Source organism: Octopus bimaculoides, chromosome 15 (genome assembly GCF_001194135.2).
Source record: "Octopus bimaculoides isolate UCB-OBI-ISO-001 chromosome 15, ASM119413v2, whole genome shotgun sequence".
NCBI lineage: Eukaryota > Metazoa > Mollusca > Cephalopoda > Octopoda > Octopodidae > Octopus > Octopus bimaculoides.
In genome coordinates this window covers 29,483,668-29,501,313 of record NC_068995.1, presented here as the reverse complement: position 1 = coordinate 29,501,313, position 17,646 = coordinate 29,483,668, and the positions used below count along the sequence as shown (strand labels likewise).

Sequence of the window (17,646 nt, the reverse complement as noted above, 5' to 3'; positions counted from 1 at the left end):
ATATATATGTATATATATAAGACGCAGTATGTTTGAATGGTTCGGAAGTTTGTTTCTAAATTAATGAGTCTACTCAGGCACCTGCGTAAAATGGTTAGACGAGTACTGTGTTCATTTCATTATAATTTATCAACTTAGTCATTTGAATTATTTTAAAATTCCGCTTCCTTAACGTGTGTGAATAGCAGCGAGTTGTTTGGCCTAGGTTAACCATAATTAAACATACTTGCGATCAAAGCCATTCCAGCCGTGACTGTCTCGCTTTATTCTGATGTACAAGTAACGCATGACTACACGGTGAGCTTCTTTCAGTTTCCGTCTACTAAATCCACTCAAGGCTTTGGTCAGCACGGGGCTATAATAGTAGAAGACACTTTCCCAAAGCGCCGTGCAGTGGGACTGAACGTGGAACCCAACTCTGTCTCCTCACTATTTATCTAAATTGCATATTTTTAAACGATATTTTGCAGAAACATGTTCTCCAGTTTCGTTAAGTGGTGGTAAGGGAGGGATTGTGATCTGAAATTCTTTTCCCTAATTTTTTTTTTTAATGCTATCAACTACAATTATAATCTATCCAGTCTTGTGATGTGAGTAAGTATCCATCTTGGTTTTGATTCCTTAAAAGATGTTATACTCTTGTGCAAACTATACCAGAATTAACCTCAAGGAAGAGCTGAAGAGAATCGGTATTGTTAACTCACCTAACATTTAAAAAAAATATTAAACTTGCTAATCTAATCCATTAATTTCCATTTTATATTTAGCCTGAGGTTTATTAAAATAAGGGAGATAACTCTTGTTTTTGTTACTTCCCGTGAAAATTATCTCGTGTAATTTCTTTCTCTTTTCAGTATATTTGTGCATTATTGAGTCAGTTAGAAGAATTAAAGAAATCGCCATGGTAATGTAGCTTTCTTCACACTTCTTGTCACTGCTTCGACACCTTTTACGAGTGTAATTAAACTTTTTTTAAAGCCAATTATTCAATTAAAACTTCACATCAGAGGAAAATGCGTACCACCTGGTGCTCTTTCTCCTTGTCTCATATCTTGCATCTCTCAGGTATGGCCGCATGGTTAAGAAGTTCGCTTCGCAATCACATAGTTTGGGGTACGATCTCTTTATCCTGCATCAGACATAGTCTTGAGTCGTCTCAAACTTTAGTGCTTGCAGTCTGCTATATTGTGATAACTTTGCCACTGTGGTTAATCTATCTTAAAAACCCGTTGAAAAGCAACGTAGGAATGTGTATGAGGTCGTTTAATATGCGAGAAATATCTTGTGTATCAAGGGGAGTGTTAGATACCCTGTTAGAACTCCTGCTTTCGAGGAGTTGACTTGTTTGTCTTAAACACCACCACCTAGCCCTTTAGCCGTGTTTGTTGCAAGCATTTGAATTAAGTCTCTTTTCTCCTCTAACTAAAGCCTAACTCTCTCCTCAGAAAAAAAAAAAGTAGTTTTACAATTGAAATACATTATTAGGAAATATATTTATTAGAAAATTCTTCTCTAGCACTGAATTTCACTCAACAGTTTCTGTCCTCTAGTGAATTATTACTTCCTTTCATGATATTTTTACAACAGTTGTCCATCCAAAGAAGATATAAATGGCTATGCACGGAAAATCCAATTTTTGAAAGGGTTGCTGGAAGCTGACAGATTGGTATGTAGTTTCTGCTTGTAAACATTTACAACTTGCTGCACTTTTCTATTCACTTCTGTTTTTGTACACTTTTGTATTTTTTTTTTAGTCTCTTGTAATCTCTTCTATTTTTTTAAATTACATTTTCACTTCAGCCTGATTCATCAGAGAAGATGTTGGCTGCTGAAAAACTTGCTCCAGTCTCATCTTCTAAAGACATTAATCCATCAGCAAGTAAAAAGCTTTGCAATTTAACAAAAGGCAGGTATGAGAAAGAGATGAGAGCAGATCTTTTTGGTAACTCTGGTAAGTTTCAAGTACTTTTAAAACCTTCATACAAACCAGTTTATCTTTTCAAGTAGTTTTTTAATCTCAAAATTTTATAATTGGTTATCTCAGCCTGCATGGTGTTGGTTTAAGCTCACTAAGAAAGCTGGTTCAGTTTCCCGAATTTGTGTTATCTAAAAATAATATAACAATTTAAAACTATCCTAATAAATATACATTATTATTTTTATTTTCTGTAAGGTGTTCATGTATCTATGTGCTTAAGATGTTCACTTCTAACTACATATCTGGGTTTGAACCCACTGCTTGGTACATTATTTGAGTATCTTTTATTGTAGCCTCAAGTAATCCAATGCCTTTGAATGATGGAAACTGTCTGAAAAACCTTTTGTTCATGTATATGTGAGGTCTGTGTCTGTGATTATGTTTACCAATGTGTTGAATGTTATTCCTTTATGTCAAAAACATAACTTAGCGATTCAGTAAATAGAGATGGATAAAATACTCTCTGGATTGAAATAAGTACTAAAGGTTGATGTGATTGAAGATAGTGCCCCAGTATAGCTGCACTTCAAAAACTGAAATAGAATAGCATCATCAATTAAAATATACATAATCAGGAATAAGCTTAATTAAATGGTAAATTCAATTGAAAAATGAAATAAGCTAGGTGAAAAAAAAAAAGAATGTTCAAACCTGCTTTTAATGAGATAGATATAACATCAATAAGCAGTTGTTGACATTTGACATCCTTAGATGCACCATAAATGTCTTTGAGGATTGCTTAAACATCAAACAATCTCATTTTTTTGTCCTTTTTAAATCTTGGATTATTTCAGTGTTACTAGAAGCCCACTGATGCATTTTCACTCCTATTTTCTATGTGGAGAATTTTCTTCTGAGATTATTTCTGCTGCAAAAGGTCTTAAAAAACATGTTAAATTTGAATGAACACACATATCTTTTATTCAATGCTGCTTTGTGCACCTTTTGGTAACTAATTCCAGCTTGACCAAGATTTGCACACATAACAGATGTACTTTTTATTGTTCTTATTATATAAGAACAACCAATCTTATAGTGTTGCAAAAGACTGATTCAGTATTCCTAGCTGGTGAAGCATAACAGTGCAGAAACAGATGTATCCTGTGATTTGATGACATTATGCATAGCTCAATGGTGTATTTTCACCCATATTGTCTCATCCTCATCAATATTGTGATCATCATTTAAGATCTTTAATCTGTGCTGGTATAGAATGGGCAGACCAACAAGATCTGTGTTGGGCTCCTGTGTCTTCCTGGGCAAGGATTCTATGGCTGGATACCCTTTCTAATACCAACCAATAAGGTGTACTAATTGCTTTCTCTGTGGCACTACCATGAGTGAAGTCACCAAGTAAATTGAAAGACAAGACCCCTTCATGGAAAGTGAGCACAGAACTGAGTGAGGTGATTTTGTGCCTGTTGAGAAACTTAAACCTGAAAGGAACATGTGTCTTGCTGTGGAGGAGGTATATGGTTACCTCAGCAGATGAGATGTCAGGGCACGCCTTCAAGGTACAAGAAGATGGATAAAGGGAGACTAAGGAGAGAGAATTGCGAATTGCTGGGTGTGTATGTAGGTATGTGAAATTATGAATGGAAAGTGACAGGCAGTAGAGATGAAGATAGAAGTGAATGATGAACATGGATGGAAGCATGGACAATAGTGAATCTCAATTTGGAAGAAAATGAGGAAAATAGAAGTGGATTCATGAGGAGGAAGTGATAGGTGATATTGCATAAAAAGGGAATGGTGGAGTACAACAGTATGATAAAACTCTTGAAAGGTGAGACATAGGGAGATGAGGTAAAGTGTGTGGTGTGTGAGAGAAAATGCACAGTGACATGGAGATCAGAAGCACACAGTGGTAGATATGAGTTACAAAAAAGGTGGTGCACTGATGGTAGCCATGAGGGTGTGTTCAGTGTAAATACAGATACAGTGGCAAGAGATGGTGATGTTGCAAGGGAAGTGATTCCAAGAAGAGGGATTACTGGTAGCACAGAAATTGGGGGTGGAATATGTGAAACTCTGCTTTTATACAGCCACAACAACTGGGGAAATAGTGCCGAGGAATGAGAGAGGGATTGGTATTACAAAAGTGAATTCCAAGTACAAATTGAGTGCAAGGGCAAAAACATTAATGATATACTTTTAGGACCTTATTTTTGCTGAGATGGACAGGACTTCTCAAATACAGCAAGTTACCAATCATCTCAATCTTTCGTCATCTTCTCTGTGAAGCTCAAACAACCTGAAGTCTGTCTTCACTACTCTGTCCCATAAATTCTTAGGTTTCTCACTTCCATAAATTCCATCAACCTTAGCAAGCTGCACTTCTTTATGCAACTGTCCTTATCTATGCACATCAACTGACTATACCAGCACTGCTGTCTCTCTTGTATACTAACTACATCTGATGCCTCTTATGCCCAGTTTTCCTCACAATGCAATTGCATATATATGCCCTGACATAACACATCCAACAGAGCATGTTAGCTTTATTTCTTTCTAAACATCTTATGTCCTCTGCATTCACAGCCCATACATCATTACTGGGTAGTATTGCTGTTCATACTCGAACATCATACCATCTGCTTTCTCTTGGAGAGAGACTTTTTGTTACAAGTGGCGGTACTAGCTCTTTGGACTTTCTCCAGCCTGTTTGTATTCTAGCAACTGTGAGACAGCTTGCTGAGTGTCACAGACCAAATCTGTGGCTGCTGCAAAATCCCTTCCAGACCTAGGGTAAGCATGTAGACAGAGCCATTAGAACAAAGAAACAGACCTGGAAGTGGGGGCAGCCGAGAACTGTATCAGATAGCCAGAAGGGAAGCTAGGAGACAGGTATATATAGCCAAAGGAGAAGCAGAAAAGAAGTTTGCCTATGTTCAGTGTCATGAGGACCAAAGAACTGAAGTATTTCAAATTGCAAGATAGTATGTAAGAGAAAATTGTGATGTCATAGGAGAGAAATCTGTCCACATGGATGATGGTGCACTTTTAATGTCTGCAAAGAAAGAGGCTTGGAGATGCCATTATGAAAGACTGTTGAACATGGAGAATGAACGGGAAGAGGAAAGTCTGGCAAATGCTGACCCAATTGACGGACCAGCTACCCGAATCAACAGTACCCTGTAGATAAAACAATTAAGGATATGAAGACAGGGAAAACCCTTGGCCCATCAGGAATCACCACTGAGATGCTTAAAATATCTGGCAGTGTGGGTTATGGTCTAGTTACCAGTATTGTAAATCAGGTAGTTCATGGAGGATTCATAACCAATGACTGGTGTAGCAGCACCATAGTCAACTGCTACAAAGGTAAAGGTGATGCTTTAGATAGAAATAACTACATGGATATCAAATTGCTGGATCAGGTGATCAAAGTTGGAGCGAGAATCATAGCCCAGCTAATTATGGAGAGAGTTAGTCTAGATGAGATGCAGTTTGGTTTTGTGCCAGCTAGAAGCACCACTGATGCTGTATTTCTTGTAAGGCAACTTCAGGAGAAATACCTAGCCAAAGATAATTTTCTGTACTTGGCTTTTGTTGACATGGAGAAAACCTTTGACGGGATCCCCCGATCCCATATCTGGTGGTCAATGTGGAAACTGGGGATAGACAAGTGGTTGGTGAGAGCCATACAAGCCTTGTGCTGGGATGCTACCAGTAGAGTGAGGGTGGGCAATGAGTATAGTGAAGAATTCAGAGTACAAGGAAGGGTTCACCAAGGATTGGTGCTGAGCCCGCTCTTGTTCGTCATAGTACTCCAGGCAATAACAGAGGAATTCGAGACAGGCTACCCCTGGGAGCTCCTCTGTGCTGATGACCTTGTTCTTACAGCTGAATCACTATCTGGACTAGAGAAGTTCCAGGTATGGAAGCAAGGTCTAGAATCAAAGGGCTTTAGAGTTAACCTAACAAAAACCAAAGTCTTAGTAAGTAGGAAGGCATACAAATTACAAATCCCTTCAGGTAGATGGCTCTGCTCAGTATGTAGAAAAGGTGTAGGTAGAAATTCCATAAGATGCACCCAGTGTAAGCTTTGGACACATAAAAGGTGCAGCAATATCAGAGGAAGGTTAACAGGGAAACTAACTTTTGAATGTGGAAGGTGCACAGGTACAATATACACTGAAAATGCGCAGTAAATAGACTCCATCAAATGCTGAGGGTAGGGTGGGGAGCAAACTAGATGTAGTAGACAGCTTCTGTTATCTAGTTAGTAGTGGAGGTGGATGCTCCAAGAGCGTAACTGAGAATGAGGTTAGTCTGGGCATAGTTCAGAGAGCTCCTACCCTTGCTGGCAACAAAGGGCCTCTCTTTCACATTGATGCCTGAATGTGAACAGCTATGCTGCATGGCAGTGAAACATGTGCTATGATGGCTGAGAATATGCATAGGCTTGAAAGAAATGAAGCCAGTATGCTTCGCTGGATGTGCAATGTCAGTGTGCATGTTTGACAGTGTGTATGCATCTTAAGAGAGAAGTTAGGCATAAGTGGAATAAAATGTGTGCAAGAGAGACGACTGCACTGGTATGGTCATGTAATGCATATGGACAAAGACAGGAAGACATAGGATGAGGTGGTGAAGCATGATCTTCGAACTTTGAGCCTTACAGTGGCAATGACTGGTGACCAAAACCTTTGGCAATGTGCACTTATGCTGGTCACATGTAAAGAACATCTTTTGAATGTTGGGCCTCAAGGAGGCAAAGTGGCTGAGTTCCTTTTGAGTGATGAGCCTCATGGAGGCAATGACCAAGACCTTTGGCATTATGTCGTGCTTGAGAAGACCCATCAAGCTGAGCAAAATTGCAGTCATGGCAGGTACCGGTGTCATGCAAATTGGTACCCGTGCCGATGGCACATAAATGCACCCCAGTGTCATGCAAACGGCATCCGTGCTGGTGGCATGTAAAAGCACCCATTACACTTTGAGTGGTTGGCATTAGGATGGGCATCTAGCCATAGAAAACGATGCCAAATCAGACAGGAGTCTGGTGCAACCTTCCAGCGTGCCAGCCCAGTCAAACCGTCCAACCCATACCAGCATGAACAACGGACGTTAAATGATGATGATATAGATTCTTAGTGTTTATTGCTTCTTCACACCTGTCACAAACAAATTCTGAAGGGATTAGTATACTGTCTTTTCCTGCTGAGAAAAGGACTTTGGTCTTTTCTCAGTTAAATTTCAGGCCCTTTGGTTCCAGGTTTTGCTTCCACACCTGGAATCTCTTTTGTAATTCTATTACAGATTCAGTTATAAGAGCAAAGTCAGCTACCTAATGGAGTTGCTAATCAGTCTTAAACTCCTCTGTTATGACCTAGAGGACAATTATGCCCTGGTGAACTCCTACCTGCATACTAAATTCGTCACTGTAAATACTCACCTTACTGACAGCACCCCTGTAAATTCCTTGGACTCTGCCTTCACCAGCCATTTATCTACTATCTTCTGCAGTGACCACCGTATCAGGGAGCAAGGGCTTGAAGGCTTTTTCCAGGTTGATAAAAGTAGTTTACTTTTGGTTAAATACTTACTAGTAAGAGAGCACCAGCAGTACTTCCTGGCTCAAAGCTGAACTGTATCTCATCTAATCTGACGTTCTTCCTAATTAGTTGAGCTATCTTTCTGTCACTTTCAAGGCATGACCCAGCAATTTGATACCTCTAATTACTCCTCTTAGGCATCTCCTTTATCCTTGTAGTAGTTAACTATAATGCTGGAGTCATAGGGTATGTACAACTTAGCTATGTAGGTGACAAGGCTGTATCCCACTCATGGCCATCTCAACAGGAATTCCTGATTTACCAGAGGCATTCTCAGTCTTCATATCCTTAATTGCTTTATCTATCATACTGCTATCAATAAAAATGGTTCTTCTCTCTTTTGGGTTCACTCTTGGAAAGCTCTCTTTCTCCATCTGCATTCTCCATGTTTAAGCAGCCTTTTATAGTTGTACTTCCATGCCTTTTTCTTTTCAGAATCACAAAGTGCAAGTATATCCATCTGCACAAATTTCTCACCCTCAACATCTTGATTTTCTCTGAAACACAGTTTCACAATCCAGGATACTTCATGCTTTTGGTCCTCGTGCTGCAAAACGTTGGCAAACCTTTTCCTTTCTGCTTCTTCCCTTGCTAAGTATATGTGTTGACTAATCTCTCTTCTAGCAGCTACCAGTTTTAATTCTTTGCTACCCCCATTCTTCCAATCCATTCAAGACTGTCTCTTTACATTTATAGCCCTGTCTACTTCACCGTTTCAGTCTTTCTTCCACGAGTTTTACTGCAGTGAAACGTCTTCTTGCGTACGTCTGAACATGATAAATATGTTTGTTCTTAGAATATGAAAAAAAGCAAAAAAACTAAGAATTTACTTTGATAGGATGTTATTCTATATACAGAGTTTTGTCCCTTAGATCGATGCAGCTGATAATATGAGCGAGGTTGGTTTAACATATATTTTTGTTTATACTCTTGAAATAAAATAATGTTTGGCTGAGTGGTTAGCGAGAAAAGAAGGTGAAAGTAATCATATTGATATGTGTAAAATATATTTGTTACTTAAATGAATAGAGGCACCAAAAACAGCCATCAAAAGGCAGACAGGTCTCATTCAACAGTTCTAAAACATATTTAATGAAAACATTGCCAGATTGTCATAACCTCACAACTAGCTAAAATTATATTGCACTCAGAAAATTTTAGAATTCACTGTTTGATGGTCTTACAGCGTTTAAAAACACACGTATTTCACACGACTGGTAGTGTACTGTAAGTTTCCTTGTCATGGCCAGAATTGGCAACATCGAGTGACTGTTGGTACAAAGTCCTTTTCACAGTCACAATTAAGAAAAACAGTTGGTGACTGTTAAAACAAGTGATATATAAATTCTACTAGAGTACTGTTCACATATCTTAATGAATTCCTCAATTTGCATTCAGAAAAATTTAAGCTGACCACTGAGCTTTTCCAAGGCTGCTTATATTCTTTGTCAGTATGTAAGTGGATTTCTTAAGTTGGTTGCATGTAATTTGTAGGAGCAGGTTAGGAACATCTCATTTACGATCTTTACTCTTGTTTGTTTATTTAATTCAGGCAATATTGTTTAGTGATACATCCAACAAATGTTTGTGGGTGCTACAAAAACCCTGCAAACACATGCACACAGTCTCGACAACATATGTAAGAGATGTTTGCATGTGATTGCAAGCAACATCACCAATTTAAGAAAGCCCTCAAAAGTCAAAGACTTTTGCACCTCCTCATCTCACCTCTGAGTCCATCATACAAACTTACTGAATTATAGCCTTCCACAAACTTTTATGTTATGTCCCTAATACCAGCTTAATAATGACAAAGTTATCTTACTAAATTTTTTGTTATTTCAAATTAATAGTAAAAGGGTTGAGTATTCAAATAGAAATATAACAAACAGGTTGATAATAATAATAACAACAATAAAATATTCTATCTCCATTATTCCTTCCCATTTTTTCTAAAGCCCTCATTCTTCATTCACCAACAACTCTTTTACAGGTACTCAATCTCCAACATTCTTCTACATTTTTTCAATCATCCAGTTGCACAATTACTAACTAACACTCTTCTGCTGTTGCTCAGTTATCAGTACTCTTCCACTAGACCTTTCTTTATAAACCTTCTTCTTTTAACTTTATCTATTTCTAAGAACACTCTGAGTATATGCAATCCCCTTCTCACTTAAACATCCCTGTCCTTTCTCCTTGCCCAATCATTACTTCCTTCCCAGATCTTACACACAGTGTCCACTCCTTTCCATTCAGAACTGAAGCCATCTGTAACATCCTTCTGCTCCAGATATTCTCATCACTCACCAAATTATTGGTATATTGGAGCTGAGTTGGCCAGCATTACTCAACAAGAAACTATCTTCATTCACCATTTTTATTGTAAAATAATAAGCAGCTGTTATAATTGATTTGTAGCTTCTATAAATGTTTTATTAATTCTAGCTTCTATAAAACAATAATAGGGTTTCTATTGGGCTGGTGACTGAGAAAATACTATGTTAAAAGAGCGAATACTTCTAAATATGTCCAGTTGTGTGATGTTTAAGCCAAAGGAGGGTAAGCTTTCCTTTGTCAAAGAATTATGGTTTATTGGGATTAATACTATTAGATGATCTGATGCCTACCCCTGACAGCACAGTGAACATTATAAATGTAGGATTATAAATGTAGGATTGTGAGTGAAACACCAATACTTAAGACATACTGTGAAATTGGATTCAAGATGTATGAGTCAGTATCTGATGATGTATCTAATCAGAAGGGGAGATATAAATCTTTATAAACAATCACTATATGAGAGAGAAGGTAATTGTATCATGATGATCATCATCATTTTATGTCTACTTTCGAATCTGGTATGGGCTGGACAAGTTATCATAACCTTAGTCAATTCTTATTTGGTGTTACTGACCTCCTAAATGAGATGGAGGACTACATCTTCCTTGTACATTCTGTTTTTGATGTGGTTTGTACTGTTGGAGCCCTTCCAGACATCAACCACTTCACTGAGTGTACTGGGTGCATTTTATCATGGCACCAGTGCTAGAGAGGTTGCCATATCCTTGAAAAGATTAAAGGTTCCTTTTGACCCAGCATTGAACGTGCTCAATCACTAACTACGTTATTAGGTATACTGGATACATTTTCTCATAACAGTAGCATCAGCACTGAGGAATTCTGCCGTATTCTATACATTTTTCTTTATGTTCGTGACTACGTATGAACAAAATTTTTTTTTTTTGTAGACACTTCAGCTGCTGGTGATTTACGCCAAAGAAAGACTACTGAAAATGACACTGACTTAGATACCATTTTACAACATTGCAATCAGATGCAAGGCAAACTGGCTGAGGAAATGCTCATGTTAACAAGAAACCTAAAAGAGAATGTGTCTGCTGCAAGCCGAATTGTCAAAGATGATCTCAGAGTAAGAACCATCTTTATTCCGTCTGTTGGTGGAGGAGGCTAACAAAACTTCTCAACTTTTGGTTTTTCAGCTGCTCAGTTAGGGTCAGTAAATTATTGGTGGTTATTAACTAAACAACATTCTTGAGTAAAGAATTGTCAGTTGAGAAGAAACATTGATGGGTAAAGGCGATGAAGGCTGAGCCTCATGAAAGAGGTGATGATTTACTGTAACATATTTGTATCTCTTTGTGTCTGTGTGTATGTGTGTTTTTGTTGGCTCTGGAAGAAGGAGCAGTGCCTATAGCCTTCGTAGGCTCTCCTAGACTGGCAAGATTGGTGTTATTAATGTTTCTCTTGAACTTTTATAAGTTAACAGCTGTGGGAAATGTATAAGGAGGGAATACCAGTGAATCAACATTTTAGGAAGAAGAGTCTGGGTATAATGGTTAGTGCAGAGCCTAGAAATGAGGTCCCACGCAAGAATGGTGAAGAGGAGAGACAAGTAGAACAGGAATGCCTGAGGTGAGGTAGTATGAATCCAACCAACTCTAAGGTACTGAGGTCATTACAGTAGCAACAAAAAAAAAGTAGAGAGCTGAGACAGTGTGCCCATGGAGTAAGCACACTACATGTCTCTGTCTGCGAATGAATTTATGTGAGTTAGACAGATGTGTGCAGCAGCAGCAGCACCACCACCCTGTGTATAAAAGTAATACACACTTGAGCTATGTAGAGAATTTATCTTCTGGCTCTACAGAAGTCATATTTGTGCTTATTGAGAAAGGACAGATATCCAAAAAACTGGAGAACTTCAATATTAAAGGCAATCTACATTATCTTTTGAGGCATAGAATGTGACTGCAATAAAATGATAATTGGAAGGTCAGAGGAATGGTCTTTCTTGGAATGGGATAACTTCGCATGTTCCCAAAGATCTGGATATAGCTCTGTAGAAAGGGAGAAAATGAAAAGCTTGGGGAGTATAGGAACTAGCTGTGGGAAGCAATGTTTGAGGGTAATGGAAAGGAACACCAACAGGAGCAGTGTCTTTGTTGGCTTGAAATAACTGAAGCTACTTTAGTGTGTGTGTTCATGCAAAATGACAGAAAGGGGATGGGATTGGAGATTTGCTAAGTGTGTGTAGTGTGGAGTTGGCTGCAAAAATGAAACCTTTCTCTTCAGAGGTTACTGCTCACAGAACTATTGTGACTTTGATATGGAATTATAAGGGATGCTGCAAAATTGTTGGAAATTCTTTTTGGTATGGAACTGAAAATATTGGTTACAATTTAGAAATTGGGAAAGATTGAGGTCTGTGTAATGTACAAAGTCATCTTTTATGATTCAAGAGGCTGAAGAGATGCTGGTAGTTGTAAGAGTTCTGACATTTGAGGTAGTGAGGGAGAGAAACTTAAATTAAATGGACATACACATATTGTTATATTTGGGGATGGTCATTTTTTTTTCTTGCCTACTAACCACAAGCAGTATATACTTGTTCATCACTTCAGCTTTATTATTATTATTATTATTATTTTAGTGTCCTTAGTCTGAAATCTTTCGTTACACATGCTGTGACCCCTTCAGCGATTCTCTATCTCGTGTGTTTCCTCCTGTTCTGTTTAGTTCATTCTGTCTTTCTGTGGTGTGCATCCTCATTTGCACATGCATTTGCAACAGCATGGATTTGCTTACTCTTTTTTTTTTTTTTTTTTTGTCAAACTGCTAATTTACAGGAACATAAACACACCGGCAATGGTTGTCATATAGTGTTGGGGGACAAAGCCCAACAGACAGACAGGCAGACACACACACACACACAATACACATGACAGGCTTCTTTAAGTTTCTGTGTAGTACTAACTCCACTCACAAGGCTTTGGTTGGTCCAAGATTCTGATAGAAGACTTCTGCCCAAGGTACCTCACAGTGGGACAGATTTTGGAACTGGTGTTGGTGTGTTTATGCCTCCATAACTTAGCTGCTTGGCAAAAGAGACCAATAGAATAAGTACCCAGCTTTAAAAAAGTAAGTCCTGGGATTGATTCATTTGACTAAAAATTCTTCAAGGTAGCACCCCAGCATGGCTGAAACAAGTAAAAGAATAAAAGTATATACATATAAAGATAAAGTTGGAGAGAAAACCTTCTTGCATTTTTGTCATGATCACTTTCAGAGCATTTGTTTAATGCTTACTGTAAAATAATCATTGCTTTTTATGTTCTGATGTTAGTTTCTTTCTGTGCAGATCACTTTATTCCACGGTGGTTGAATTTGTATCGACTTTTACCCTTTTGAAATCAGACCTATATCCAACACTGTATGCTGTAGGAATTCAGAAGGGTGTCTTCAGCAATAGAAATGGCAAGAAATATTTTTTCTGTCTATGGAAATGAAGCTTTAAGAGTCAATCATGCTAAAGATAGTATGGCCAGTTTCACCTGGGAAATTTTTCTCTCACAGCAGAAAGAAAATAAGTGGGTGAGGGGTTAGGAACTAGGTGGGAATGTGAAACTAGGGTAGGGTAGGGGGTTAAGAAGGGAGGATGTGTGTGTATGTGTACATGTATAGGAGTATATCTGTGTTCTGAAATGGGCATAAGAGGGTGGGGTGTGTGTAGAGGTGTACAAATGTTAAAGTGAAGCAGCATGGATTAGTTAAGATGGAATGTGTAATCATCATACTCATTTTACACCTCTTCTCCCATGCTGCATGAGTGGACAGACACAGCATCTTGCCACTTGTCACATCTCCAGCACTGTATCTTGCCACTTGTCACAATCACTTGCCATTTCCTTCACAATATTTTGAGATCAATTTTTGCCACTTCTGCCTGTCTCTCTCAATTTGTGCAAGTTCTTTCCATTAAGATTGCTTGATATTCTTTTCCCCAACTATTATTCTCCTCATGCATAACATATCCATGCCCATGTTGTTCCTCTTCTTGCCCACTACTTCTGATTCCTTTTAATCCTCTCAGCTCACATTGATGAACCCAACACTCATCCTGGTTTAGGAAACATTCAAGGAAACAAACTGGATCTGCCTCAAATAATGTCAGATTTTACTGTGATGTTATCAGCCTGGTGTTGAATGTAATCAGGTGTCAGAAGACGTGGCACCCACTGAGCAGAAATCTTCACCATGCTGAGTTCATTGTGCAGGATATTCTCAACTCTCTCATGGGATATGCTAATAGCATTGGCTATTTGATTTATAGTCAATCGCCTGTCATCCATCACCATGTAGTGAACACAATCAATGATATTTTCTTCAATGGTGGCAGTTGCAGGATGTCCAGACCTTGGGTCATCTTCAAGACTCTCCCTTTTTCTCCTTAATTCAGCTGCCCACTTTCGCACTGTTTATAATACTGGCATCAACCACAACTGTGATTTCACTTGGCTTGATGGATAGATGAGCTTTTATAAAATTAATTGCTTTCTGCTTTTTCCTGTATCATCTTCACTGTTCCTGGCATGTTTCTTACTGCAAATTCCTCTCTACACCATTTGACATTTGGTATTAATTGAATTTTCTGTATTTTCCTGGCATTACAGGAAAATACCAAAATCTGTACTGACTCCTACACATTTTGACCACCAAATTTCATTGATCATTCTGTCAAATTCATACTGTATGAATGCAAACAAATCAGCAGAGTTGAAAATATCTGTACTATTTTAAGGAATAGTATTCACCTTTAAGCATTTTTTTCACTAACATGAAGGCAGCAAGCTGGCAGAATTGTTAGCATACATGGCAAAATTCTTTGTGGCATTTTGTCCATCCTTGCATTCTGGGTTAAAATTCTGCCAAGGTTGACTTTGCCCTTCATTCTTTCAGAGTTGATAAAATGAGTACCAGTTGAGCACTGGAGTTGATGTAATCGGCCTAGCCCCCCTCCCTCAAAATGTCTGGCTTTGTGCCAAAATTTGAAACCAACATATCAGAAATGTCTTCTCTTTGCAGCTTCTTAGTATTGTTTGACAAATGACTGAGACCTTTGGCAATATACTGTGCTTGAGAAAACCTGTCAAACCAAGTGAGATCATAGTCATGGCTAGTTTGTCTCCATGCATTCGAGAGACAATTGGAATTAGTTCTTTTACTGGCTGTGTGTGGTTTTCCAATTTTTTACACAAAAGTAGTTCTTGCTGTCTTTGAAAATATTCAACTGGTTTGTTAATGTTTTCTTTGTTTCATTTCTAAATGTTGGCAAAGTTTGACTGATTTCATGCTTTCATTGGACAGCACACACTGTGGTTTTTCTTTGTCATCATCGTAGCTGTATATAAATCTACATGATATGTATTCATCACAGTATTTACAAGTTTCCCATCTTAAAACTTGAACCTGTATTGGAAAAAATATTGGTTCAAGGTATATCTCTACCTGTTGTTTTAATATTTTTTTCATTTTAATGTATTTCCAATTTTTAACCAGCAGTCCCTAATTAACAGGGATTATATGGTTAGATATATAAAGAACTTTTTTCATTGACGTAGTTAATGCTGTTATGAAGAGAGTAATTCATAAAAGTATATGTATCCTAGTGAGTTTATCCAAATATGTCATGTTCAGATGTAATTCTTTAAATTAATGCTAGTCAAACAGTTATGTGCTGCATTAACATGTGGTCCTTTACATTGATGACACTAGTGCTAAATTTGTAGCTGAGCAGATACACGATGAAATGTCATATATTCCATATTTACAATACACAGTAACAGTTTTGAACCTTGCTGTACTATAATATCTTTGCTAATACAATTGAGTATTAAAGTTCAGGAATCAAACAAACGCACAAGCAGTCATTGTATATTCAGAATGCTTCTATCATATTCTGAGGCCATGTTGAAGTCAATCTTATGGCAGATCTGTGTAAAGTTCCAAACATTATTTTTATCAACCTCATAGAGAGTAATTATACATTTTACACTGTAGACATTTAAAATGTTGAACACAGCTGTTGAGCCCTCAGTGTTACCTTTGCAGACCCATCCCTGGTGGGAACCACTGCTATAGCAGAATAGTCCTGTGTATGCCACAGGATTATAGGAAGAGTAATGGTTGTTTTGGTGCTGTCTTGGAAGGAGAGGTTTTAAGATGTTGTCTTCATTGAAAATATGTGTAATATTTCGTGAGAATGATTGCTCCATCTACAGATTGAAAAATCTTGTGGAAGTTCTGTTACTGGAATATTTTCAGTGTTTAAGTAAGGTGTGTGAATGTATTGTGCCAGATAATGTGAAAAGTAACAGTGCCTAGATTGACAGATTGGAAGGTAGGTCCTTAACTGTGAAGTGATTGTGTCAGACAGTGATCTCAGTCTAGAGGTATGAAAAAAGTGTTGTAGTTACGAGATGAACAGTCATACAAATCTGAGAGTGTAAATCTAACTGTTGGTGAATATCCATTATGGAGGTAGGTGTTGTAAGGTTGGGAGCTGTGAGACAGATAGATTGACATAATTCCTTTAGAGCCAATGACGTGTCAAGTTGTGTCTAAGAGATGGACAGAATAACAAACATGCAAGGGTGGTCATCTGTGTAGCTGTCTGAGTTGGATGATATCAGATTGATAACCTATCAGGTAAGAATGTTATTTTCGTTTATATATCCATACATATATATATATATATATATATTCCCCATCAGGAATTACCACTGAGATGCTTAAAATATTGGGCGGTGTGGGTTATGGTCTTGTCACTCACATCGTAAATCAGGTAGTTCATGAAGGAGTCATACCCAATGATTGGTGTAGCAGCACCATAGTCTACTATAAGAGTAAAGGTGATGCTTTAGATAGAAATAACTACAGGAATGTCAAATTATTGGATCAGGTGATGAAAGTTACAGAGCGGATCATAGCCCAAATAATTAGGGGGTGAGTTAACCTAGATGAGTTGCAGTTTGGTTTTGTGCCAGGCACCACTGATGCTGTATTTCTGGTAAGACAACTGCAGGAGAAATATCTAGCCAAACATAAACCTCTGTACGTGGCTTTTTCTGATTTAGAGAAAGCTTTTGACAGGGTCCTCTGATTCCTTATCTGGCGGTCAATGCGGAAACTGGGGGTAGTGGTTTGTAAAAGCTGTATAAGCCCTGTACAGGGATGCTGTCAGTAAGTTGGGGGCTGGCAACGAGTATAGTGAAGAATTCTGAGTAGAAGTAGGGGTTCATCAAGGATCAGTCCTCAGCCCCCTCTTGTTCATTATAGTCCTCCAGGCAATAACAGGAATTCAAGACAGGCTGCCCCTTGGGAGCTCCTCTATGCTGATGACCTTGCTCTAATAGCTGAGTCACTGCCAGAACTAGAGATGAAGTTTAGGGTGTGGAAGCAAGGTCTAGAATCAAAGGGCCTTAGGGTTAACCTCGCAAAAACCAAAGTCTTAGTTAGTAGGAAGGCTGTCAAATCACAAACCCCTTCAGATAGATGGCTCTGCTTGATCTGTAGAAAAGGCGTCGGTAGAAACTCCATACAATGTACCTGGTGTAAGCTACGAGCACATAAAAGGTGCAGCAATATTAAAGGAAGGTTAACCAGGGAGATAGTCTTTGTATGTGGCAGATGCACAGGGGCAATAAACACTGAAGATGTACAGAAAACAAATCCCATCACATGCCAGGGGGAGAAACTACAAGTAGTTAATAACTTCTGCTACCTAGGCGACCAAGTCTGGGGGGG

General features: G+C 38.3%; 1 protein-coding gene across 1 annotated transcript in view; it reads left to right on the top strand.

Moving 5' to 3' along the window:
• Nucleotides 1–36: 36 nt before the first annotated feature.
• The window catches only part of LOC106875434 (vesicle transport protein USE1), a 32,898-nt gene continuing 15,288 nt past the window's right edge, over nucleotides 37–17,646 (top strand). Inside the window, exons 1-5 of the mRNA XM_052973393.1 lie at nucleotides 37–93; nucleotides 855–904; nucleotides 1,588–1,666; nucleotides 1,801–1,951; nucleotides 10,791–10,972. Of these exons, the coding sequence (XP_052829353.1) occupies nucleotides 37–93; nucleotides 855–904; nucleotides 1,588–1,666; nucleotides 1,801–1,951; nucleotides 10,791–10,972 (519 nt within the window). The remainder of the gene's footprint in view (nucleotides 94–854; nucleotides 905–1,587; nucleotides 1,667–1,800; nucleotides 1,952–10,790; nucleotides 10,973–17,646) is intronic.